Below are 27872 nucleotides of genomic sequence, written 5' to 3' on the forward strand. Positions count from 1 at the left end.
GTAGCTTTTTGTTCAACCCATGGAAGGTTTGAGTTGTGCCCTAATAAAACTCATATATTTTTGGTTGGCTGTAAATCAATTCTGAGTTTGTTACAGAATCGGCGCCAGCAGATGATGTCGTCATTGCAAAGAAGTCAGTAGTAGTGTCTCATTAAATAATCAATGAATTGAAACTGGTTCAGCAGTTTATTTCAGGGAGTACAAGAACAGAAGGATCTGCCATCCATGTGTAGTACTGTACTGACCTACTTCACTTTTGCTCCCCTTTCCTTGAAAATTTCTGTTTGGAAACATATCGTTGACTAACAAAATATGCTGTATTTAATGGGTGTGTTGTGACAGCCAAACAGTATTTATGGGAACTGGCTCACAAAGGGTGGCTATCAAGTAACTGTTATGATTATGCTTAATTCAGACAGAATAAAACAGTCAAGAGCAAGTACATTGCAGTATGAAAGAATACTCTATCATTAAAATAAAAGTGATGCAGATCACTCACATATAATGGCCTGAATTTAATACTTCTAGTAAAACGCTAGAAGCTTCTAGTTCATAGAACATTCTCGACTTTAACTTACTTTCTAGGTTTTGCTTCTCGGTAAGAATAAGTAAGTGAAGTGACATCGTACTAAGTTGCAAAAATCCTCTGATAAACACCATCCATTAAAAACAACTTTATTGGAACATTCATCTTTTAAAAATGCTACAGGACATCATAAACAATAAGGTTAAATTTGTGAAGAGTGGAACAAATTAATAACAAAATCTCTACAATCAAACTTCAAAAACAATTACAGTAGTATACAGTTGGTACTGAACATTCGATAGTGCTGAAATAAGAAAAATGGAACTGCTGTACTTATAAATTTTATACATGACCCAAAACAGTAAAAAAGAAGACTAACCATTAATTACTATGATGATATTATAAACCTAATATATGTTGCATTGCTCTAGCAACCAAGCCATCACTCTTCTTTGGAGTATTAATCTTTGGAGTAACCTGGAAAGAGAGAGACATCAGAGGTTGACCGTGACTACACAGGGAAGGCTGTCAAACTTTTTTTTTTACTAACATATACTTAATATTGTTCTTGGTTCTGATTTTTCCTGCATGAAAGCTTTCTGTTCACAAACAGTATTTTAATATCAGAATCCCTTTTAACTTGAAAAGTAATTTTCAATGATTATTTTGAAGTTTTAGTAATAACGTACAGTCATTTTTATTTTTCTTTTAATATTTGTTTTTTGAGACTATATACTACTTGATAAAAAGAAATGCTGATGCTGTAAGGAAAATTATTCTCATGTTTAGTTCATGACCAGGTAGTAGTCTATGTGAACTGATGCTCACTGACCTTACACAAAATATGCATGGCAGTCTATGTAAACTGGCACTCACTGACCTTACACAAAACATGCATGACAATCACGTACATAGTAACAGACTGACCAATAACTTGAGTCAGTGCAGTTTTGCTATCTTTATACTGCTTTGTCAAAGAAAGCATGATACTGTACTTCCAATATTTTTATTAAAACCATATCCATGCAGCCCATTACAGTTGAACTCAACAAGAACAAGAGAACTTGAAAATACTGGGGTTTATACTATAACTTGGTTTACCGAGGCCATGTCTTGGCCAAGAAGGAAGAGATCAAAGGGAAGGGATGAAGAGTAAAAGGAGGAAAGGAATGTAGCTGGAGTCAAGTGGATGACTCAAAGAAACTTCATTACAAACTAAAACTGCCACCTGGGGCAAACTGTAAGTATTGAGGGAAATTAAATTTTGAAAAGTTAAATAGGGAACAATTTCAGTAAGCTGACTTTCATCACTCAATCCAGTTGATGAAGGTTTCATCATTCAATCCAGTTGATGAAGTGGTTTTTGGACGGAACTTCAACACTGCAAATTAACTTATGGATTCAGAGGGGGTAACAATATAGAAAACTGAATTTTTATGGTGTTCTGTAAGAACTGGAAAATGTAACCCAAAGGTCTGCTCTTTTTCAGCCACGAAGAAAACTAAAAGATGCAACAGTAAACGAGAAAATACTATACCTCATGCTCTGCATGTGCGGTTTGATAAGCTTGAGTGAGTGGTCGCATGCTGGCTTTAGGAGTTCCGGGCAAACTCGCAGTTTGTGGAGACATGATACCACTCACATTATTTTCCTTGTCTACGACTAGTGTCTGGAAAAATAATATAAATTATTTTACATTCATGGATATAAAGCTATTTTGGCAAGGCCCTGACTTCTCATCTGACAAACATATCAAAGAGTTGAATCAGTCATTTAAAATGTTATGTGGTATTTGGAAGATAAGAACCCACTATGAGGAATCTGCTTCTCATCATAAAGGTTTGATGCTTTATCAAATTGTGTTAGACTATAAAAAAAAAAACAAATAACTCACCTTGTCACTACATGGGACAACACCAACCATAATATTTCCACTAAAAACTTTCCCATTTTTGCTTAGGGCCTTTCTAGCTTGCAACTTTGTCTGAAAAAGGAAATAAGTAAAATGTTTACTAAAATTACATTTGATAGGCAAGTAACCAACCATACACAAAAACACAAACAAAGATTGATCTGTCTGTTGACATTTATTTCAAATAAAGAGTTATGTTTTGCTTTTCTGCAAAATGTGTATATAAAATTGTGAATCTATTTACAAGGTTACAGTGGACCAGTTCCCTAATCCAAATTCAATGAGCATGAAAAATTTTGTTATAATTTTTAATTACATCAAAATCTGCAACTGTATAAAGAATTTCTCCTATTTTCAATTACTAGGACACTATGCAGTACTGTACTTTGTCACATTTCTTGTTCAGCTTTAAAATCAGACCCACTTCACTATTTCTTATATCTCATTGGGTGAAATCAAATTTTGTCAATGTAATGTACAATGCCCCATTTTATCTATTTTAGTAATGTATATGTTGAACAGTATATGAGTGAATGAATGAATATACATTCTGGTTTACAAGCTGAAAGCTTCTAAGACTGATCCTGGTGACAGGGAAGCTAGCAACTTACAAATCTCAGCAATCATGAACAAAACTGAGCATCTTATATTCTTGATCTTTATTTCGAGTTTTAAAACTACTACATTTCATCTCGATCCGGCTTTTCTGACCATTATCTTGACTTTTCGTCACGCCCTGTTTCTTGCACACTATATGGCATTTTGGTTGAGCTCAATGTGATAACCAGCATAATTTTATTTTAGATTTTCCTAATGGGAACCTTATTTATATTGGCTGGCCTTATGCCAACCAATATGCCTTTGATTTTTGCTGTCTTAAAGGTTGTAAAATGTCAAACTTTGTAGATTAAGCCTTATGTTAGCATGGGTTCTTTCTCTTAAAGTAGCTCATAAAATGTTTGAAGAGTCAACATTTTTAATTGTCTGGTAGAGAGAATATGCAATTACCTAATGTGATTACCTATGTTTCCTTCTCATTAGCTAAAACTATAAACTGGTCTACTACATACAGTTTCCCTTACTCTTGGGCTAAAACCATCTTCAAACCTTATGCAAAGCAGCTTCCCCCCTCTTCTAAACTAATGGTACCTGCCCTTCAAGACAGTTCCACTGCAGTTGAGCATTTTACTGACACTCCACCTTCACCCTGTATTTCATTTTGTATACAGAGGCCAATGAGAAGTCTAAAGAAGGGCCTGAAGATCTTTGTCCTTGTTTTCCCTTCAGGTTTTCAGAAGAACTTGCCCCTGAATTTTTCATTCTTTTCATATTATTCAACACTGGTATTTATCATTTATCTTGGAGGGAGAATCAGTTCAATCTCCTCTTGCCAATGAGTTCTAATCCCTTCAAGTACCATCCAGCTACTCTTACTTCTACTGTGTGCAGTCTTTGAAATATTACTTGGTGATCACATACTAAAATTACATTCTTGTAATTTCACAGTCTTGTCTTTGACCCTCTGTTATATTCCATTAAGCCAGATTAGCTCGTGATCTACCCAACTTTACTTACATCTGGTCATCAACTGGCTGGGGAATCTCTGGTTAATGTTGCTGTCACGACTAAGGCCTTTGTCTGGGTTCTTTATAATACCCTGTAGACATAACCCCATACTTGACGCCTTTGTGCAAATATATTTCAAGCTGCTTGCTTACTATCCAGTTTCTGCTGTAGCTCATGGTACTACCTCTTTCCACTTCCTTATCTGTACTGGTCTCTCTCCACGATGTATTCTTTTTTCCATCCTTTTCCTTTTTTCATCAACAACCTTCAAACACTATCTTTTTTTTCTCTTTTACAGCTGACCACTTTATACAAATCATTGTCCTTCCTTTCTCAGTCTCTTAAGATGCTTCTTCCTAGTCATGAGTGACATTATCACTGAGGATTTGGATAGTATTGCTGGTACAGATGAAACTCGATTCACTTCTGTTCTTTGAGCCTAAATATTTTCCTACAGCTACATCTATATCCTAACACTTCCATTTAAGAATCTGGTAATTAATTTTAAGACTATCATCAAATTGTTTTTTTTCATACCTGATACTTAAGGTGCATCCAGTTACCAGTGCCTGGCATCTGGTGTTCCGTTATTGTACCAAATTGAGCAAACTGGGTCAAAATGTATGATGCTGCTGGAACTGGAAATCCAAAGACAGTAACCCAAGTATCTTCTAATGCCTCATGTGCCCTGTTTAAGAAATTACAAAATAATAATTAAAAAAATAAATATAGAAAACATAACTTTTACTAGTGAGTTTCAAACATGGCTGAACATGTCATATACTGAACAGCCATGTCATCTATTGAAAAGTGTTATGATTAATGTTTTGGTTTTATATGCTTTTGCTATAGGTTACCATAATACGTAGCCTATTCACTTTCAAGTTTTGGTCTGCCAGTAGCCTACCACATGTTTGATGGCTAGTCTATATGGCAGACATAGGCCTATCCCAAAATGCTGGGTTAAGAATCCTGAGGTTGATATATACCAGGTCAAACTGTACACAACATTTTACATTATTTCTGCAGAGCAGAAGTGAACATCAATCAGAGTAATAAGGTTTTGGCTTAAAACTTAGATTGCTAGGTATACTCTATGATATTATCTCTGATCCATGTTACTTTTACAGCGGAGTTATTCTGTTTTTTCAGGTCTAAATTTGGAGAAGAGCATTCCAATAAAATGCTTCAAAAATTTAAATGTATAAAATTTACGTGAAAGTTCTGTTTTAATTCTGATCTCTCACCACTACACTGGAAGAAATTCAAGATCATCATGAATACAGTAACTAAAAAGAAAACTTGATTATGACATTTTCTGTGATATATATTAAGAGAGTTATAAACACTTCATAAGATTCATCAATGACAAGTTAACAGCATTAACAGTATATATCTGAGCTGTACATCTGAACAAATAATAAACATAATCCAACATATATAAAAATATAACAGTAGTGTCCTAAGCCACGTCATTATTTTCTTTAATATGATATGATATCATTGGAGAAAAGATACTGGAAAATTATGTAAATGCTTATTCAAACTCTCCCTTAATTATATTATTAGCAATGGAAAGATCTATTAGAACAATGAAAATTAGGCTACTCCTATGCTAGAGAGTCTGTCAGCTGGAATTGAAAATAAAGCACGATATGCACAGAATGATGGTGATGAATTAATCATTATAATTAGGTTAGCTTATAGACATTGTATTATCCTCAGACCAAAGCATAACTGAAGTGATGAATGACACGAAAGTAAAAGTACACTTAAAGGATAAAAGTCGTCCTTCTTCCTACTTAGATCTTATTCAGTGTGCTTTTTAAAGCAGTTGCAAACATTAGTAAAGGAATGATTTGTATTTTAGTACAATATTTATCATACAAATGTAACGTCACTACTCACGGCTGGACATCCAGGCCAAGAAAACTCGTGTGATCTCTGGAAGGTGTGAAGGTGGAACTATACACAGGTTGGGATGGTGGACCTAATGGGGTGCTGTACCCAGTAATGGGAGTCCCTTGGCTTGCATATCCCATAACAGGGGTACCTGTTTATAAAGTATTAGAATGCTTCCTGAATCACTGTACAGTATATACTGTTACAAACTGAATGACACTTATACAATTGCATAAAAGGAGAGAGAGAGAATCTAGAAGTTCATGCATAACATATGAACCACTTCTTATTGAAGATGACTAAAATTGTACATTTTTTTTTACTGTCAGGTATCCTTGCTGCTAAGTTATCAATTTCAGTATTATAAAAAATGCCTAAGTTCTGTTATTCATAACTTAGTTTCTAATTCTTAAGAGAACAATGAGATGTATTCAAGAAACATGTGATATGGATAGCAGATGAAAGGTTGCAGGACATAACTGCAATTGGAGTAAATATGTTCTTTTTCACAAACAGTTTATATTTACCAGTTTGTTCATATGCAATAAGAAGCTTTGATAATCAAACAAAACTGACAACAGGATATACCTTTTCAACAATATCTAAATTTCCAAACAGTCTTTAAGGATTTATTTCATAGTACACTTCAATAATGTGGCTTAAGACCAGAGAATAGTTTGCACTTCAATACTACCATAATTTTAAATAAATCATTACTTATTACAAGATATTTATAATTACCTTATCTTAAAACTCACGGGGAATAAGAGTGAGCCTCTATTACTTTCACTACTAGTCAACTAAAACTGCATGATATAATTATTTAATAAAGCCATACCTTGGGTATTATCGATAAAGGGACTACCAATGTGTGATGGGATAGGAGACTGTGGTAAAGTTGGTGGAGGTCGTATTCCCATTAGGCTTTGTGTAGGAGGTCCACCTGGCTTGTCCTGTCCAAGTCTAAGAGAAAAGAGAACATGATGTAAACATTAATAATCTAAATAATGATAGAAAATATACTAAGCGATAACTGATGTCACCAGGTCAGTGTACAGTACAAACAGCATTCACTGGTAAAAAAAAAAAAGCTAAGGCATAAAATTTCTAAAAGAACTGAACTGCATTTTCTTTAAACCATAGCTCCACAAGATGCTTATTTTTTAATTATACCTGCCATAACAAACAGGAAAATTTACCTCTAAATGAAAGGTGTTTTCACTATCTTTCTTTGCTCTTAGTAATTTACATAATAAATGTAAAAATCTAGCTCTGTCTCACTGTGTAGCTAATTTTGAATTCCCAAAAACCTCAATAGTACCTCTCAGTTGCATACCAACTTTAATCTTGGTTGACAACAATGAGCTGAGTCAAAGTCAAAAGGTTTTTAAAGTAGTACGTTAACATTTCAGTGACTTCACAATTTCAAATCAACGATTAATATAATAGATAACTCCCAACACAATTGGATCATCAAAAACTAACAAAATTAACAAAGATCATCTGCTCACATGACATTTTTTTCTGCATTTCTTTGTATATTCCACCACTGGTATGGCAAATAATGAATTAATGCTGATCCTCGGGATACTACATTTTATTCAAATTCTCCTGATATATCTGGCACTGTCTTTACTCTAGCTCTTTTGTTATGATAAACTGGAGTAAAACTTCTCTTCTTCCTAATGAACACCATATTCTTTGGAAGCTTGAATTTCAAGTCTATGGCCCCTGCAAGCTTGTTCCTATGAACAGGGTTCATCTTCTGAATAATAATAATAATAATAATAATAATAATAATAATAATAATAATAATAATAATACTGTAATAAGTTTCTCAGTGAACTTTCATGGTACCCTCTGTTTTGGTAATGTTTATCTAACTTCTGTCATGCTTTTGAACTTCAACAAAACTGTCCTTATTTTCAAGATCATTTTTGTTGTTCACTGTATCTCACATCCATTCCTCCATTATCTTTTGTATTTTCACAGCAAATATATACTGTATATTGTACACAAAACCAAGCTAAAAGATAATTAACTTACTGGCTGAGCTACATACATACAGAATAATAGTCACATGTTTCTGCAAGATATGGGATATGAATACTGCATGAAAAACATGAAATGATTTAACATGCATATTCACCTTTTCACAAATAGGAAAAATACAAAATGCTAACCTAAAAGCTGATGATGTAGAAGACGAAAAGGAAAAATTATTACAACTTTTGTCAATAACAGACTAAGGGCAAAAGAAGTTTCTTCAATATAATGAGCAAAGAAAGAGTAATAGTTTCAATTAACAACAGACAACCCTTCCACTAATTCAGAATAATGTCTGAGCTTTCTGTCAGCCTGATAATGCAGTACTCTGTATGGTAAGCACTGCAACAGACTTGTTTTCATGAGGTCACAAACATTTATTTGGACCTTCCCTCTCCATGTCAGTAACTACTCGATTATTATAATATTAATGGACACATTAGTCTAGACATGACAATGAAAAGTGATTTAAATTTAACATTAACTTCAAAAAATTCAACACAAATTCTGTTTTTACCTTGATGGGAAAAATGGATCTTTACTGGGCTGTGGAGAGCCAGGGGTGGAAACTGTTGCTGACGATGAAAATTGACGGGTAGTTTTGTTCGGACTTGTACCTCCACTGCCAACAACCCTTCCACTCTGAAAGAAAGAAAGAAAAATACAACCCCTTTATGAATTTTTCAAAGATCCAACCAATTACTTTACTTATGCCTTCATTACTTACGTAGGCAGATGGAGGTAGAATACCAGTTGTAAGAGAGGATGGTGTAGAATACTAGTTATATGAGATGGCAATAGGTGTTAGAATACAGGCAAGAGGTCACTCACCAGCAGAATAGGCAGTCGTTCATTTAAATACTTTGGTGTTAAGTCGTTAACTTTAGCATAAATATATGTATGTAGTTATATTCAGTCCTGTACTTAAGCAAATTTTCATACATAAGTTAGCCTATATGGACTCTTGTACAGTATACAGTATGTTACTAAGTGAAATTGTTTGACAGGGTAATGTTGGATTTTTAAAACTAATGGTATGAAGAACAGCCTTTTGCAACCTAGTCCAACTGTAATAAGAGAGTCCCTGTATTAATTAAAACAAATATATATTGCATTTCCTATATCATCTGCAACATTAAAAACAGAGGTAATCACTCTGTAATAAACTTAAAAGTTAATAGTACCCTGAAATACCAAGAAAAATTAAATAAAAACTTGGGAAGAAGGGAAGAAATAATTTTTTACAAATACTACATAAAAATCAAAATTATTACAATTGTATCAATATGTAACCCATGCTTGTTGAAAAATCATCAAATTCACAAAACGTGTGTCTTTTTAATTTGCAAAAATTATAAGCAATGTAAACCTTCAAGATGAGGATACTTACTGTTGCAGCAGGAGAAGCAATGTCTCCCATCAAATAAGAGGGAATAAATGTACTGGCAGCAGTACTACTAACAGGCGGAGTATGTTGAGGTGCGGCTGGAGATCCAACAGGGCTCCCAAGTGCCATTGGTTCCATCTGTGTACAAAGGAGATGCATCTTTAAAACCTGAATTTCTATGATAAACCTACACATCGTGAGTTGTAGAGTCATCAAACATGTAACATGATACGATAACTTGAGAGAAAATGTTGGTTTTTAAGATTAAAATTAATTTTTTCACACACAAACCCATGACAGCCTAAATCCTCAATAGCACAATGTCTAGAAAAGTCCCGTAAACAGGACGAAAAGTCCTGCTTCCACCTGTTTGAATATGTATCTGGGTCCCTCAGTACCACCTCTACTGGTGGAACATGTCATTATCTGCATAGTGTTAGCCAGTTGCAATAAGCAATTTCATTCCTGGAAATTACTAATTTCAAAACTACTTCAATATTTCCTGTTAAGGTTAAGGTGGGTGCCCGGAAGACTCCCTTGGCGAAAAAGTATTTTGTGTAAAGGGGGCTGGGGTAGTGACATTGTTAACTAAAAGAAGTGCATATAACAGAAGTCTTGGGACTAACATGGGTTATGATTGGACAAGGGCATTGTCAGCAAGGTCACAGTTTGTACTAAACTTTAGGTTAACATATTCAGAGAAGGACCTTGTCAGTAAGGTCACAGATGGTACTAAACTTTAGGTTAACATATTTGGAGGAACATTAAAAGGGTGATGTTTACCATAAAGGTAAGGCAAAGGAACAGATATCCCATAAGATCTACATTTATGAGTCAAAGGATGGTGGGTTAAGAAAATGTGGATGATGAATTAGAGGATGAGTCTGCCTCTCACCCTTCCATTCTTTTTAATTAGGCTTCAACTAAACTTGGCCAGTAGGTAATATTGGGTCAAGTAACTAAACTTGGCCAGCAGGTAATATTCGGTCAAGTAACTAAACTTGGCCAGCAGCTAATATTGGGTCAAGTAACTAAACTTGGCCAGCAGGTAATATTGGGTCAAGTAAGTAACTAAACTTGGCCAGCAGCTAATACTGGGTCAAGTAAGTAAAATTACACAGATTTATATGTTAGATTCATTAAAAGAAATCTGATATAAATAAAAGGGGATCTCCACATGGCCATACTCATAATGGTATTAAAGTAAACATTCAAAATATAAGCAACAGATATTCAAATGGCTGTTCTTTCATGACCCTTGACCTCAAGAGTAGGTGCCTAAGACCCACAGGTAGAAACAATTTGCATATGAGATAACATGCCTTAGCCACAAGGATGTTGTATTCTTTGAAATTTAGTGCTTAGCAGCAAGGCAAATACAAGAAAAAACAAGTAAAAAGTGTGCCAAAGAAAGCCCTGAAGCTTTTTCGGCGCAGTCGAGTTTTCTGTACTGTGTATGTAAATAACACTGTATGAAACTCTAAGCCAAGGCCCATGAAACTCTCAGCCGTGGCCCACTGGTGGCCTGTGTTGTTGGAACCTATAGTGGTGCCAGACTCACAATTGTGGCTAACTTTAACCTTAAATAAAATAAAATCTACTAACACTAGAGGGCTGCAGTTTAGACAGTGGATGATCAACATACCAATTAGCAGCCCTCTGGCCTTAGTAGTTTTTAAGATCAGAGGGCGGACAGAAAAAGTGCAGATGGACAGATAAATAGCCATCTCAACACTAATTTTCTTTTACAGAAAACTAAAAGTGTGGAATCATTTTCCTAAAGAACTGGTTCATTTGGTATTAATTGGTTCATTTGGATAATACCACAGACCTGACAGGGAATAAAGCAAGGTCTTTTGGTAAAACTGAAGACTACAGCAGCAGCATGGTTCCCACAAATCGCCAATTGGATTATTTATTGCCTTTTATTCATATAGTATATCTTTTGTTTAAGTTTATGATAATTACAGTCTTCTGTTAATGTTTTTGCAGTCATCCTCAAGGGAGGGTACTAAACATGACACCCATTTTGCAAGTATATTTACTAACTTTTGTTTCTGTAATCACATTTATCCCTGAGAGGCTAGTGCTAAACATAGCCTCCATTTTACACATATGCCAGTAGTTGCCTGGCTGGAGGGCTGCGGTAGCCTATAATTTTACCTTGAGCTGAAAAGGAAGTACTTTTGTCATGAAACCAGGAGTTAGTTGGGGGAGAGGAAGCTGATAACGTTTTTGATATCAAAACCAGCATCCTCAGTTAGGTGTGGCTGGATTAGGCTTCATCCTTAAGCATTTTAATTTGCAGTGCTGTAGGTTTGGTTACAGTATGGGGGGGGGGTCCAAGAAGGGTAAAGGTCCTTGGCCAGCTAAGGTGCTGTTAGGGCAGGTTGCAACTCTATAATTTATTTCAATTTATAGTGCCCTGGGTAAAAGTGAAGACTTCTACCGCACCCCTCTGGTTTAGCTAATTACCACTTTAGCCTATATACAAAATGGGCAGTGTATTTAACACAAAAAATAGGCAAAAGATGGCAAATACCATAACGACACACAAAAGACATAAACAAAAAGCAGTAGATATTCCCACTGGGGACAGGCTAGTAGTCTTTAGTTTTACTGTGCCCTAGGTTAGGTTAGGTTAAATTAGGTCAAGCTTTTGGGAGCTGCCCTAGTGCCCCTTGGTTAGGTTAGGTTAAATACATCCTAGTGTTTAACTCATTTGCCTTGGGAACTTGAAAGTGGTCCCCAAAAAACATAGAATACAGGTGGGGAAGGGGGTCAAGAATCTCTAAAACTTATTTGCTTCGAAATTGGACGTCAGAAACATTCAAGGCACCTTACAAAATACGTTTAAAATACAGATATAACAAAGCTAGAGCAGGCTATAGCAGTCTACAGGCTAAAAGACTTGAGGCTGGTTAGCCTTGACAAGTATAATACAAGGGCATGATAGGACTGACCTACCCTAATTGACGTAAAAAATGCCATAATTACCTTTCCTTCTCGTTACTTGTTGAAGAAATCGAATTGAAAGCACTATGACGACCAATTACGTTTTTCCAGCACGTAAATAACACAATACGTAATTAATAAGGATAATTGCAACGTCAATAGTCATCGACGTTGGATCCTGTTTGAAATTTGTATTTGCAATTTCCTATACGTCACGCCAAGAGGAGAGAGACGCGTTCAGAAAGAAAATTTGCAATGCTAAGAACAGATAGAGTTAAATAATTTTTGTAGATTTTACTACACTTCAAAATAATATAAAACCGAAAACATTCTATTTTCATGTAACTGAAAATGTTTTTTAAATTGTTAGTCTTGAGTAAGCATTAAGAATTTGCATGGTAGTATCAGTAACATAAGCGAATTATTGACCTTATATGATCAAGAATCTTAAATTCCATGCCTCCAAATCAAACACGGAATACTAATTTAATTTAATAATCTACGACGTATTGAATTTAGCACTGTCCATAATGAAGATACAAAATGAAATATATACAAGTATGTTCTCTATTCTTAAACGGCAGATTGTCCAAAACGTCCGCATTAAAGCTCATTCTCCCTGACCAGATTCATCAAAGAAAAGTATTCTGTTTGAAATCCTCTTGTAAAATCGACAAATATGAAATTACCATAGCCTGCTTCTCTTGGTATTTTATAATTCAACGTGTTGTAATAGGAATGCAGTTTTCTTTGACGTTTTACGTTGTGCTTGGAGAGAAGAAGATGAACGTACTTTACTCTTTCGGTTTTTACTAAACTACCAAAATTGGTAACATCAAATTAGGTCTGATTCAACGCATTTAAGAATTAGGAGTTTTTTTTACAGAATAATTTTACAGAATAAAGCTTAAACATTTATATTTCCCTTATTGTTTACTGTTTTTATTTTTCTAGTGTTCTACAACAACCGGGCCGCTCTGAGACCCAAGAACTCCATTCATTGCAGACAAAATAATGCAGACACATTGCGAAATTTTTATATTTTCTGTTTTTAATATATACTCCATATTATTAATTCCATTTGGAAAAACAGTGAATGCTGCATTATGAAGAATAACGGGTGTCGTTTAATAAACATAACATCGTTCAGGGGGATGAGGACGTGTCGCACTTTATGGGATATGGACGTCGGTTCTGCCCATTTGTTTCCAGGTGTCAACAACACGGCGCCGAAAACATGAGTGTCTACACGTTTTTAGAGATAGATGTCAATGCCCAGGTAATTATACGGATTAAAGTTATCTTATGGCAGTCTTAATGTGTAAATCTATGCAATTAAATTGTAATTTACTGTTTTTTCGTGCCGGTCAACACGATCTTTGTCCGGAAGGCTTGCCATGCAAAGTGGCATGTATTGCCTTGTTATGGGTAACAGTTGTTTATGTCTGTTTCTGTGATGTTTCGTTTGTTATTCATACAGTAAATATTTTATGACGTATGGAGGTAAACTGAAATCATGCTTAATTTTGCAAAGGTCTTAGTTCCCCGGCGCGCACACCACAAATGGTAGAGTGCAGAGTAAGTGGTCACGAATTACGTGAGGGGGGCGTCTAGGCCCCCTGGCCAGGTTAGGACACTGCGTCCTAGGTTAGGTTAGGTAAAGGTAAATCTGGTTAGGTTCATATTTACTTTGAAATGTTTACTAGGTTTACAGTAGGAATGACCCCTTACTCGGCATTTTATCCCCCCCTTTTTTTTTTTATCAAATTTTGGTCATTCTAAGCCGGCCGTCCGCGGTGACCTAACCTGTGGCAATTTAAGATAACATTTTGGTGGTCGGCTGTAACTAAAATGTAATTGACCCTTGAAGGCTACATGACGGTACCAACGGGTCCTGTGCACCAACCTATACAGTTCAGAGGTAAATTACAGTGTACCTTCAGCCGGCCAGCAAAATATTATCTTAAACTCTTGTAAAACAAATAAAATAACACAGAAAAATGGTGTCTAGTCTAGCTTGACTAGACACCATTCGAAGCTTTCGGTCGGGGTGAAGAAACATAAACAGCAAAATATTACCATTTCTGCTCTCAGTTTTGGAGTGGCGGAATGGCGCTGCTCCCAGTATCTGCATTTTGAATGATTCTTGGCAAGCACATATTCTCTGGCAAGCGGTATAATGTACTTTAAATTTTGTAAAGCAGGTAAAATAACATAGGAAAACATCAACTGCCACAGTTTAGCTCACCGTGGAACACCAGCTTAGAATACTACTCTCAGTTGGACTTTTGGAGGCATCAGGTGATTAGGTCTCCTGTAAGACTGTGCATGCGTGATAGGGCCTGGAATCAGCAGTACTAGTATTGCATGAAAAGTGCCTTTGGAACGGCTTCCGCTGTCCATTTATTCGCCCTTTTTTTTACGCTTGATTTTGTGTTCCAAATGACATCTGTAACAGGGAACACAACAATAAGGTGCCCAAACCATTTCCCAAGTTATTTACCCAACCCAAAACCCCAGATTCCCAACGAGTCCCCCTTAATGTTGGCTGTTCTCAAAAGTGTTTTCCCCCGCCCAAAACCCCGATTCCCAACGGTGCCCCCTTACTGTCGGCTACATTTCTAAGGTAAATTACAGCTCAATTACATTTGGCCACCAAAATATTACTTTGAGTTCTTTTTCAGCAGGTAAAGTTTTATAGAAAAACAGCAACTGCCATAGCCTAGCTCACCGTGGACAGCTGGCTTAAATCTACCCAAAGTTTTATCCCTATAGGGTAAACGCTCGGAGCGTGAGACAGTGCGACATTCGTCTGCTGTTTGGATGCTTCTAAAAAATGCATTCGAACGGTCACCCATCAGCATCAGTGAGACATGTGCCCCCTCTATACAACACGCCGAGACCTCTATGTTCCTAATAAAGTACAGTAACAGTTTTCTCCTAAATTATGAAATATTGGCATATTTTCAATTAAACAGAGATTTGTTAAGATTTAGCTGTGCATGGTGCTAACTTACCGGCCACTTTAAAAGTGGACGAGTGACTCCATCTTGATATTTGCCAAGTCACTTTTGTAAACAAACGTACCCATAGACGCTGACACCGTTTCCTTGACATCAGTGGTAAACGGTGGTGCATTTCGAGGTTTGGACAAGGAACCCTAGTGAATTTTCGGGACACCAGAGCACTAGATGACATTTAAATAACTAGGTAGCTAAACACCAGAATAAGTGAGTAAATGTATTACGTGTTCATTATAATTCATTTAAAAATAGTTGTTGTTGGAGCAAACCAGATTCCTGAGATAAATTTCAACACTTTTGCTGTGAACATTAGGATGTAGCTATTTTTTGCATTTTCCTATCTTTTTTTATTTATTAAAATATATATTACATAGTTCATAATATATATATCACATACACAGTATAAGTTTTGTCAAATGTATTGGTGTTTTAAGTCTTCTTAAAATAAGTGTTGAAGGCAATTTTGAGTCCAGTATGGCATCCTCCCAAATACTGATGCAAAATGAATGGCGATTGGACACTTCCTTCCCAGCGCTCATTTAACGGTGTACTGAACACTAATTGCATATATATGAAATGTTTATAGATATTACTCAAGATTTTAGTTGTAATTAGCACGATAAAACAAGATTTTGTTGCCTATACTAGTGAAAATATGAGACATGGAATTCCCATTTATCATGTGGTTGAACTGAAATGAATTTTTATCTTTAATCCATGGTTTTATCCTTATTGACATCACAACTGAAGCTCCACAGTGCTTATTTGATTGTAATTATGCACATTTTGTTCTTAATTCACTCACAGTACCACTTAAAATACATGAGAATGTTTGTTTCAAGTACTTTACTCTGTCAAAGTAACGAAACTGTGGCAGGAACAATTTTCCAGCCTTAATGTACATCTGGCTGCCACAAACATCTGAAAGCGGACGACGCATTAGTGAACTGTTTACAATAGAAAAGTAGTACTTTGTTGTTAGGACTTTTCATTTATTTAAGTCCGTATTACTATGTATACTTCTGAGACATGTGATGTGTACATATGAGTGTTACCACTTCGGCAAAAATGCAAGAAAGTTGAGTATGATAATTTATCTAGAATTGGTACGAGAGTCAAGATGCCATGACGTCAAAATACAGGACTGAAATAAAGGTTTTAAATCCAAAATTATTACTTAAAACGCCATTATATTTGACAAAACTTACAGTATGTGTGTGTGTGTGATATATATATATTATACTGTAGGTAATATATATTAATAAATAAATAAAAAAGATAGGAAAACACTAAAAATAGCTACATCCTAATGTTCACAGCAGAAGCGTCAAAATTTGTCTCAGGAATCTGGTTTGCTCCAACATCAAATATTTTCAAATGAATTATAATGAACATGTAACACATTTACTCAATTTATAACCTTATTCTGGTGTTTAGCTACCTAGTTATTTAAATATCTAGTGCTCTGGCGTCCTGAAAATTCACTAGAGTTCCCCGTCCAAGCTCCATAGGCACCAGCATTTACCACTGATATCAAGGAAATGGTGTCAGTGTATATGAGTACAAATATTTTGCAGATTTAACACAGGAAATGGGCAGTTTGTTTACACAAATGACTCGGCAAATATCGAGATGGTGTCACTCATCCAACTTTTAGTGTTTTAAGTAAAAGTTACGAGGGCGTCATGGCCGGTAAGTTAGCACTGCTCACTGATAAATCTTAATGAACCTCTGTTTAATCGGAAATATGCCATTATTTTGTAAATTAGGAGGAAACTTACTTTGATAGGAACGTAGAGGTCTCGGCATGTTGTGTAGAGGGGGCACAAGTCTCACTGATCCTGATCAGGACGCGTTCAAATGCATTTTCTGAAAGTGTCCAAACAGCGGAGGAATTATGCAGTGTGCCATGGCCAAAGCATTTACTCTATTTAGTTTTAGCCTATGTGCCAAATATTTCACTTCACTTATCTGGTATTGTTTTACACTGACCCCCAGGGTAGTATGCAGAAATGGGAGAAACAGGGATACTGTAGTCAATGTTACTTGGGAGTGTCATTCCCCCTGGCCAGGTCAGGGCAAGGTGCCCTAAGTTAAGTTAGGAAGGTGTGGTCTGATTAGGGTAGGATGTGGGATTCTAGGAAAGGTTAGGCTCTCTCACACCTTCCCTGGCTCCCAAGTCTGCATCTGCTTCAATTCTCCTATGTTTTTGTGTGTGCTTTAAATGTTACTGACATCTGTTTCGTTAGAAAATTATCATTAGAGAAATGATTATCTTATCATTCCAGGGACAGTGTGAAAGAGGACCCCACCCTTATATCTTATCATTCCAGGGACCACAGTGTGAAAGAGGGGTTTCTGGGCGGGGGAAAACACTAAATTTTTTTAAATAGAAGACCTATACACAAGCACATACTTACTAGAGTACAGTGCTGGCCAACCAACCAGCAACAGTTCTAAAGAGTGTTTTAGATTATTAATTTTATTATTTCAGAATTATAAGGCTTTTTAAATAAATACCAATCATGCATATGATTATTTATTTGCAATTTAGGAATGATGGTCTGAAATGAAACCAGTTTGTAAAACACAGTTTAAGATCCTCACTGAGCCTCCGCCGTGTTTCACCAACTTGGTATCAGTTGGGGGAAAGCAGTTTTACCAAACCATAGTGCCTTGTGTTAAATGGGTCCATCAAAGCTCAGAACACATTATTTTGTGTGTTCCTGATGAAATGCAGAAGAGCTGTATTTAGGTGAAATAAGTGATATAAATCAATAGATCAGCTTATCTGTTTTTGACATAAAAGATATCAGTTTTAAATTGATATTTCATGTTTCATGTTTTTGTTTTGGCTGTTTGGTGAGTTGGTTGGTAAGTTTCATGTCCTGCATTAAATGCCCTAAAGAAGTTGTGTTTTTGACAGGTGGAGGAGCTTCGGGCCTATCTGAAGGAGGTTGGGGCGGAGATTTCCATGGAAAGGAGCCCGAAAGGTCTTGAAGATGACTTGCACAAAATAATTGGTGTCTGTGACACCTGCTTTTCTTCTGAGGCCACAGAATCAGAAGTGGAAGCTCTTCTGAATTCTATTGTCTCAGTTTTGATTGTTGTAAGTAGCGTAGTACTACTAGCTGTGACATGTTGTTTTGTCCAACAAAAAAAAATATTAAGATTTCTTGTTTTGCATTTGCCTCGGCATCTGACTGAGGCTTTCCACAGTCCACTGCATGAAACAAAGTACGTGTTACAAGTTTCAAGAGACCAATAAACATTTAACTACACCAGATTTACAGGTTTGTCAAATTGTAGATTTCCTGACACATGAATTTCCTGTTTATTTTGTTGTTTTCACCTCTTTTTCAGGTGTTAATTTTATCAGTATTTTTCAATTGCTTTGTCTGTGTGTGCTGTTAAGTAGTCTTCATTAATTAGGGTGTATGAATGTCAGTATAACGGCAGATACGCAAGTAGTTTTCTTATTCTTCCTAGCTGCGTGGTTTATTCAATTTATTTATGATCTTTATGCCAACATGGATGATTTTTTGCAGTTTATTGTGTTTTAATATTTGCACTGAACGAATCTTCTCAATTGGGTTTTTTTGTCTTTGCAGTTAATACAGTGCGATATTTAAAATTTTGAAAACTTACATTAGTGTCTGACAGTTAATTGCAAAATTGATGATTTAGTTTATGTAAGTACAACTTTGTCCATCATTATTTTGAGAATGTTTAAGTATCTCATAACCTTGAGATAATGCCTGCCTTCTATTGATTTGCAATTTTGTTAGAATTACTGCACCATTTAACTGAAAATCATTGTGAATTTGGTAGCAACAGATAGTCACTAGTAATCAATTTTGGGAAGATTTACAACATTTATTTTATGTATATCATGACGAGTTAGACATGGTTTGGCTTTGCCTTTATTTAAAAAAGACAAGATTCTAAAATATTTTTATTAGATGTGAGATTCACTTTATAGTAGTTAATGATTTTTTATATAATTATTCTCACTGTTAAAGGAAGAGTCCCTGTTATAATCTTAAACATTTTGCCACAACAGGTGCCAGTTGGAGAAAAGACTGAGAGCCTGATTCTAGCCTTCTGCGAAAAGCTAGCTAAAGCCCCCTCCAACAGATTAGGAGTGTATGCCTGAGAGTGTAAGTATTTTTTTAACCTGAGGCACATCCATTACAGTCTCGTTCTTTCCCTTTTATTAGTCTTATGCTTTAACAAGAGACGAATACAAAGTCTTCATTTGTAGGCATGTAGAGGTGATTTTTTCCAAAAAGTTCCTGTATACTTTGGTTTATACTGCTTGTTGAAGATATTTTTTTTTTAAATTTGTGATTGAAAACTCACGAGTACCTTGCATAGCTCTTGAATTAGCTTTTTTTAAAGACCGAGTATATATTTTAATGTTGCCTAATATCCATTTCAGGCTTAATTTGCTGTTCCATGCTTTGCCGGAAAATCTTGGTGTTCGCTACCATGTCTATTATACCATGGTACAAGTGTCGGGCCAGATCAACCAGGTTCAAGCAGTTTACCAGTCTGTGGAAAAGATGCGAACCACCTTGAATACAGCGCAGCCTCCTCCTTCCACTGAGCAGATGCAACAGTTGCTTCGTTTATTGCATCAGACACTTCTGGCTAACAAACTTAGGTAAGTGGTAAAACTAAATTGTGAATATTTTTGTTTTTGTTTTGAGAAATTATTACTTTGTTGTTTCCGGATTGTAAATTTTACATTAATGAAATTTTGTCACCACTTGCCTGCAGTATTTGAGAATTGATGTTGGAATATTTTGTGTTAATTCAAGTGATTGCCCTTTATACTGGAATTGTAAAAGTACATTATTTTAAACTTCTTAAGGTGTTATCTGAATTTAAATGTGGCCACTGTATGGTACACTACTGCGTATAATTTAATGATATAGTTATATATATATAGTAATGGTATTTGCAAAAAAATGAAAGACACTACATTGATTCATTCTTTAGTCAAGGCATTATTGGTTTATTGTATATTTACATAATTTGTGAATGTACATTTGATCACTAAGAGCACCATGACACAGTAAAGTTAATGCACAGATATAAACCATTGGTTACTACCTCACATTTTTTGTAATATTTACGTAAACCATTTAAGAATTTGTAATTGTGATTGTTTTGATAACATGATACAGATGTTGTGTGAAACCTTTATGTTCATCGGTTTTCATTAAAAAAAAAAAAATCTAATCTGACAGAGGGAAAAAGGAGAGTTGGGAGAAAAAGATTTATAAGGATAAGAGGAGACAGACCAAGAGGCATGTGACAAGGGAGATGAAGCAATGGGAGGAATTTAATCAGATAAAGGAAAACCCAAGAGATTGTTTCTTGCGAAGAAAATGGAAGGGATTTGCAAGAATGAGGACCATGAAATTCTGAAATTCATGACTGGAGTGCACTGGAAAAATCTTGTTGTACAAATGAAGAAACTGCTGAGAGAGGCTGAGAAACAGACTGAGGTCCCAAAGACAGAAATGGTTTTGGCATGTGATGAGATTGGTGAGGAGTGCCCCCAAAAAGTAGATTTAGATGTAACAAGAGGGGCGGTCCTAGAAAATTTAAAGATTTAGATCAGAAACAAAGGAAACAAGGCAAAGTCAACAATACAATTAGAGAAGTGTCTATTTGTTTGTTGTAGGAAAGGTGTTGGAGGTGAACTCTGTGCTCTGTACTTAGTGTAACAGATGGTGTCACAAGGTATTCATGGGGATATGACTTGGAGTAAGAGATTGTCAATGCCTTCAATGTATTAGAAGAAAAAGTGGGGAAGAGTGGGAAGTTTAGAACCCTGTTGTGTTAGGTGGACAAGCCTTAGAAGAAGTAGAACATTTCTGTTACTTTGGGGAGATGCTGGACTGTAAAGCAAGAGTTGAAAGAGAATAAGATAGTAGCTGCAACATTGATGAAATGGTGAGCGATAGCTAGACTGTTGATCAAAAAAGTGGCCCATTGGTAGTGAGAGCAAATTCTTACAATAGGTTCACACAGTCTGTGCTTCCACATACAGCAGAAACGTGGGCACGGACAGGGAAAATGGAATAGATTTTGAAAATGGGTTACCATAGACTGTTGAGATTCATGGCTAGAGTACAGTCAGAAGATTGCACTATAAGTGAGGGATTGGTGGAGGGATGTTGTGTCCAGAGGCTGGAAAAATAACAGAAATTCTCAAAGATTGATGATGCTCAGAAGAGCAAGATTGATAATGTTCAGATGCATAATGATAAGGGCTTATGAGCAGTTTGTCACAAAAGCGGTAGATAGGAAAGTAAGCAAGATGAAAATGCAGCAACTGTCAAGTCATAGACACCCAAGGATTGAGTCTTGGCTGGAAAATTTGGAAAAAGGAAGATTGAAAAATTGATATAGCACTAGAAACAGCATGGGACTCACTGACATCCTTATTTGAGACAAAAGCTGTAAAAACACAGGTGTTAATAAGGAGGCATGGTCAAGCTCCACAGCGCCGATGCCAGATTCTAGGTAGTAAGACAGATCGTTAACTAGGAAATAGAGGCATCAAATATGAGTGTCCTGTTCACTGTGCATCCACTACAGTGTTGAAGGTACCAGAAGTATGGAAGGGCAGGTTGAGCATCTGTAAAGGGGGACATCCTTGAGAAATTGTACAACACCAGTACTTGCATTGGTAGAAGTTGAAAATGCAGAAGGTGGAATGTTAGACAGCAGAGGAACCTACACCATTCAGGCTCAATGAGAGGCACAGGTAGTGTAACGTCAGGGGACACCTAGATAGAGAAGGCAATGAGAGGCACAGGTAGTGTTAACGTGGGGAGACACCTAGGCAGAGAAGGTCTAGCTGGTTTCATGGTATCCACCAAAGAGGCAGTGAGTGACCAATGTTAATTATTAATAGCACCATGCATTATGGAAAAGACATAATGTTTCAAGCATTCCAAAAAATGGTATCTGCAGACTGCAGAAATTCAGCACTTTCAGACAAAGTAGCAGCAGAAGGTTGAGGACAGGAAGAGGGAGCAGGCGAGTTGATGATACTAGGGTAGCAAGGGAAGTGGTAACTAAAGATCAGATGAGGCAGATAGTAATGTCCTTCCTGGGGGTGGCAGGATGAGCAGAATGAGTGTCAGAGTGCCAATCCAGGGAGCCTAATGTAAAGGAGAGTCTTCTGATGCAGAAGGGGAAGCAGTATGAGTTGAGGACTCCCTAGATCTCATGCATTTCTTCTCCATTGCACGACCTAGGAAATTCACTGGAAAGCAATGCAGAGGTGATATTCAAGCTATATACTTGCCTCAAAAGACTGGGGAGTAAGTAAAGCAGCATTTGTGGCTCTCAGTCGCGTATGGTGAAAGTTGATGGGACTGGGATTCAGTTGCACAGTAGTTAGGCAATATATGATTAATTGGGCTGTGAACAACTTGCTATAAAAATGTCAATGATGATTGCCCAGCAACTAGGAAACATTGGTCTCTTGATTTCTTTCATAATTCATAAAGGATGGATTTTATTTGTTCTTTTCTTACAAATTGATTTTAATGCAAAAAGAAAGAGAAAATTCTGTTAGCACTTGGTTTTGTCTTAGACATATTCCCTGTTGACCAAAATATCCCCTATTGACCATATAGTTTGGAATTTTTTGGCAAAATTAGGTCCAGTGGTTTTTAAACAGGATTGCCTTTTTAATATTAATTTTTCTCCTAAAATGTTAGGCAGAATTTTACTGTATGTTTTATCTTTTGTTTTCATTGTGTCATTTCTTAGTTATGGTCATTTACCAACATTTTGTAATTATTTCAGTGAAGAGGCAAGCAAAGTGATGATTGAGTTGCTTGGGACCTATACCACAGAGAATGCGTCTCAGGCGAGAGAAGATGCCCACCGGTGTATTATAGCATCCTTGGCAGATCCCTCTACTTACATTATGGACCATCTCCTTACTCTAAAGGTATGTTTGAGATGTCAGTATGTAATTTTTTGGTAGAAAATTGCACATCTGAAATAATTAAGTCAGAGTTCTAGCATGCTTGATGTAGTTAATGCATTATTTTTTATACATAATTTTGATAAGAATAGGGTTATTCCTCAGTGCAAGCTGGAATCAGTCATTGAAACTTGGTAAAAGACTGATTGAAAATTTTTTTAAACCACACTTTTCTTTCAGATTACACTAAAAAGTATAAAATAAAACTTTCTGTGATCCACAATATTAATGGATACTTACGCCTAAACATAAAAGCGTGGGGCACATACTTTCCTTACTTCCATACAATTCTAAATTGAGAAGTTTCCAAAAGCAAGATTTCACAGCTTGGATATGTGGCATTAAATCTCGCTGTGTACCTAGTGATGATGCAAGTTGGTTAAGACCTGAAGAGGTCTAAGAAAGCAATGAAGGCAGCAAAGTGATTGTTATCAAAGACTTGCTTGTAATTTGGTTCCATACTTGGTAAGCTTCCTCAAGAACCGCTAAGAGTAGGCTATACACATAATTGTAAGAAATTGCTTGACGATTCCCAGTACGTTACTGACATGAAATTTGGCATCCATAAAGCTCTTTCTTTACCAGTGTCTGTGTAGGCAAAGAAAGAGCTTTATGGATGCAACATTTCACGTCAGTACCGTACTGGGCATTGTCAAGCAATTTCTTACAATTATGTGTATAGCCTATTCTTCCACAGTAACCCCCTGAAAGATGGCCATACACTGACAGTCTGTGCATTTACCAGAAAAATTTATTGGATAAAAAATAGAGAGATACTGTTGAAGATGCATAAATGAAAAGAAATGAACAACAGTGAAAATTACACTTAGAAATAGCAAATCAGTTATCCTGGTATGAATGGCAGCACAACACAGTAATGTTGAGGGTACAGTATCATATTGGAAAGTAGGGGTGTAGTGGGTGTCTTGCGGAACTTAGCATGCATAGTGGAGATGTTTTTATTTTTGAAGGATACAATTTGGTGTGGCTGGGATTTCACGTTGATAAAAATCTGAGATTGTGTGAAAAATTGGTGTTGTATGGAAATACTGTTTTGTATTGTTTATAAAGTTTTATGATATTGTCTTTATTTTATACTTTATTTTCTTACAGCCTGTCAAGTTCTTGGAAGGTGAACTGATCCACGATTTGTTGACCATCTTTGTATCTGAGAAACTTCCAGGTTACATTCATTTTTACACTAACCACAAGGAATTTATATCATCCATAGGTATGTATACATTTTTTAAAGATTGAATTTGGCAGTCTGTTCCATATAATCTGGTCTCTGTAACAGCAAACACAAGTAATAATTGTTATTCAAAAACTTATGTTAGGTTATTTAATTTATATGGCCAGCCACATGAGAGTTAAAGTACAATATTTGTACTTAGTAGTTTGGTTAAACTACTTACTTTTGTATGCTTGATGTCAACTTACAACATTTTCATTTTTCAAGAGTGTGATTAGGGCTCATAAATTATTTATAGAAGGACCATTACAGTCTCTGCATCTTCTATGCATTGAAAAGTTGCATGTAATTGAGGGCAATACCTAGTAACAATTTCATGAGGTTTCCTTGGCAAAACGTATTCACGAGGAATGCATACCGCACCCCCCCACCGCGAATAGCTAAAATCTGCAAATACCTAAAAACACTTGGAACTGCCTATTTTGATAGTATAGTTTAAAAAAAAACTCTAAAAATGCTTATACCTGAGTATTTTAATAGTTTTATCACAAAAAGTGCATTTAGACATGAAAATGGTATGAAAATACAGTAATTAGTGAATATTTCTCAGTGAAAAAACCGTGAATGGATGAATTTTCCGCGAATAATGTGTAGATACGTTCCACAGACAAATCTGTGAATAGGTGAGTCCGCGAATAGTGAGACCACGAATACGGCGGGTTTACTGTATGAAGTTATGGTTCTCAACTGACTCATTACAGTATTACATTAATAATATCCTTTATACTTTTTTTGCAGGACTTGATCATGATGCTAATGTAAGAAAAATGAGGCTGCTGACTTTCATACAGATGGCAGAAACACAGTCAGAAATGACATTTGAACACATCATGCAAGAGCTGCAGCTTCCAGCAGAAGAAGTTGAAGGATTTGTCATTGAAGGTATTTACTTTTGAATCTCAATTACTACTGATGACTTGAAAAGTTGAAAGTTGTCCATTTCATTAAAATATCCTTTGTTAAAAGATTTATTTGATGGGGTATTCATGTACAGTATTTCATATCTTACACTTTCTTGCAGCTCTGAAAACTAAGCTTATCAGTGCTCGAATGGACCAGAGTCAACGGAAAGTGTACGTTTCTTCGAGAGTCCACCGCACTTTTGGCCGTAATCAGTGGCAGGCTCTTCATGATACGTTAACTCAGTGGCGGACAAACCTTAATCTGGTTAAGGATTCAATGCAGGCCATTGTCAATGCACCCATGGCGAGTGCTAAATGATTGTAGGTTCATCACTGGCACCATAGGTCTAAATTCAAGAGGGATAGTGTGGATCCACTTTTTTGGTACAGTTCTTCATAAATGTGTAAACACTCATGTTATGTAGAATGTGGAGGTAAGGTCTTGAGTATCCCTGACATTTGAAATCTGTTTTACATGGAATACAGATCTTGAGGTAATGAGCCTTTTAATTCCTTTTATTTTTATTTTTTGTTGGGGTAATGATAAACTGAAAGTAATGTAATACTGAGGAGTGTACTTTTGCAGTTATTGTGGATATTACCATCCAGGTCCCATTGCTAAGTAACCAATTGGCTCTTAGCCACGTAGTCTAACCCTTCGGGCCAGCCCTAGGAGAGCTGTTAATCAGCTCAGTGGTCTGGTAAAGCTAAGGTATACTTAACTTTTATGACCTGGAAATTTGTAGGATTTTAAAATTTTGTAGTGTTTCTTCACTTATACAAACCCATGTCTTACATTAAAGCTTAAATGATATTAGCTGTCTGTTTTCAGATTGAAAGTAGTCTTGGATGGAACCATGAGCACTGATCAAACTTTTGACTGGTTACGTACATTGTAGTTTAACTAGACCACCCAACTGAAATTCACAACTCTTATTACAGCCACTCAGGACCTCCTACTAATCAACCCAAATAATTTTTTTATATGAAAATACCTGTTGCTATTTTGGAACGAACTTGGAAAGTTTCATATGATGCTTTCCATTAATGATTTTTTTTTTTTTGTTAACTCTTGTCATTTATTTCGATGATACATGCACTTCCTGAGTACATGTATATATTATATATATATTTCTGTGGACTCCAGTCCTTTGGCTATCAAAGCAAAACCTTACAAAAATATAAGTGAAAATCTTGGAAGATAATACAGTATTTAACCCTATGATAAGTAGGTGTCCTTAAGTAGTCAGGTGTTGCTTAGAAAAGATAACTTTTGTTTAATTACTTTTAAAGTACTGCTTTTAATTGTTACTGACAAAATCATTTTTGTGAGCGCTCCCTTATGGTAATGGTCTTTTGGGAATTTAAGCTATAATTGTAGAGGTAGAAAATCTGGATTTAAAGGCTTGAATGAGTAAATAGCTATTGATTAGTTTGTATTTGTGGACTATAGATGTTCACTACAACCCCATCAATCACGCCAAACTTAAGTGCATCTGAATCCAAGTCTCACCAACATGTACCATCATAGATTTAGAGGCCCCCACTGTGCATGATGCTCTGCTTCACTAGTTTTGTCTAGTTCCTTAGAATGGGTTATACCATTTTTATGTTTTCACCACTGCACTGTCAGTTTTTTATTTTACTCTCGGTGCTCGTTTTTGTTTGTGCTGAGTGAAGGATAACTTGTTAGTTGTGCGTATCTGGAGCCACCTCATTCATTCCATGGAATGCTATTGCAAGTCATCGCTGAATTCTCTTTATTTCTAATTTTCCACTTCGTGTTTTTGTAATTTGATTAATAGTATTGATTTGGTTTTAGTCATCAATTTTCTCTTTCCTGTTGGGCTGGAGGAATTCTGTTCTAAAATTTTATGATTTAATTCCATGATAGCTTTGTTATCGCATAGTTTTTCTCGTTTTTGTCATATTTTTCTCAGCTTTACAGTAACTTGCAACCTTTGCGCTCTGTAGAGAAGGCTTATCTTTCTTGTACTGGCAAGAATAGGTCCTCAGCAGTGCCAGTGCTCAAATGGCTGGTGAAGGACATCAGACTCATTAGAGGATCTTTTCCAGGGGCAGTGCCTCCAATTTGCATGTACGCCTCGTTTCACCAGCCTACCAGCATTATGCTGAGGCCCTAAAACCTGAGTTTACAGTGCTATTGTATGTTCAACATGATGAGTTAGACAGCTAGGTAAAAGAAACCAAAAGACCAGGTAAAAAACAAAAGGCAGTAAAAGCAGTAGGAATACTGCAAAGGCTGATGTAAAGAGACTCTGTTCAGTTCTGTATAAGCTTAAAACTTGACAAATGGGTAGTTGTTCTTTCCTTAACTTATATACACAGAACTGACTATTGGTTAATAATGAGAACAGCAA

At 36.0% G+C, this 27872-nt stretch overlaps 2 protein-coding genes across 2 annotated transcripts; one reads left to right on the forward strand and one right to left on the reverse strand.

Moving 5' to 3' along the window:
- Positions 1-661: 661 nt before the first annotated feature.
- On the reverse strand, positions 662-12520 carry Nup35 (Nucleoporin 35kDa). Its single transcript, XM_067091189.1, has 9 exons — positions 12337-12520; positions 9343-9477; positions 8470-8594; positions 6745-6869; positions 5913-6057; positions 4542-4692; positions 2421-2510; positions 2064-2195; positions 662-1003 (listed from the first exon to the last, which is right to left on the reverse strand). The coding sequence occupies exons 2-9, from the start codon at positions 9475-9477 to the stop codon at positions 926-928; spliced, it is 981 nt and encodes a 326-aa protein (XP_066947290.1). The 5' UTR covers positions 12337-12520; the 3' UTR covers positions 662-925.
- An 896-nt stretch (positions 12521-13416) lies between these two features.
- On the forward strand, positions 13417-25989 carry eIF3m (eukaryotic translation initiation factor 3 subunit m). The gene is given in 9 exon segments (XM_067091193.1): positions 13417-13573; positions 18244-18426; positions 19381-19459; positions 19462-19477; positions 19759-19983; positions 23154-23301; positions 24451-24568; positions 25328-25471; positions 25611-25989. Coding segments are annotated over 9 exon segments (1218 nt in total). The 5' UTR covers positions 13417-13468; the 3' UTR covers positions 25811-25989.
- The last annotated feature ends 1883 nt before the right edge of the window (positions 25990-27872 follow it).

This window comes from Macrobrachium rosenbergii, chromosome 48 (genome assembly GCF_040412425.1).
Source record: "Macrobrachium rosenbergii isolate ZJJX-2024 chromosome 48, ASM4041242v1, whole genome shotgun sequence".
Lineage (NCBI taxonomy): Eukaryota > Metazoa > Arthropoda > Malacostraca > Decapoda > Palaemonidae > Macrobrachium > Macrobrachium rosenbergii.

What these genes read in the sequence shown, in the direction of transcription:
- Nup35 (XM_067091189.1), bottom strand. Translation starts at nt 9,477, where the DNA reads ATGGAACCAATGGCACTTGGGAGCCCTGTTGGATCTCCAGCCGCACCT. An exon ending in GATCCATTTTTCCCATCAAG is followed by an intron (nt 6,870 to 8,469) that starts GTAAAAACAGAA and finishes CTTTTCTCTTAG; the next exon opens with ACTTGGACAGGACAAGCCAG. An exon ending in GGATGCACCTTAAGTATCAG is followed by an intron (nt 2,511 to 4,541) that starts GTATGAAAAAAA and finishes TTCCTTTTTCAG; the next exon opens with ACAAAGTTGCAAGCTAGAAA.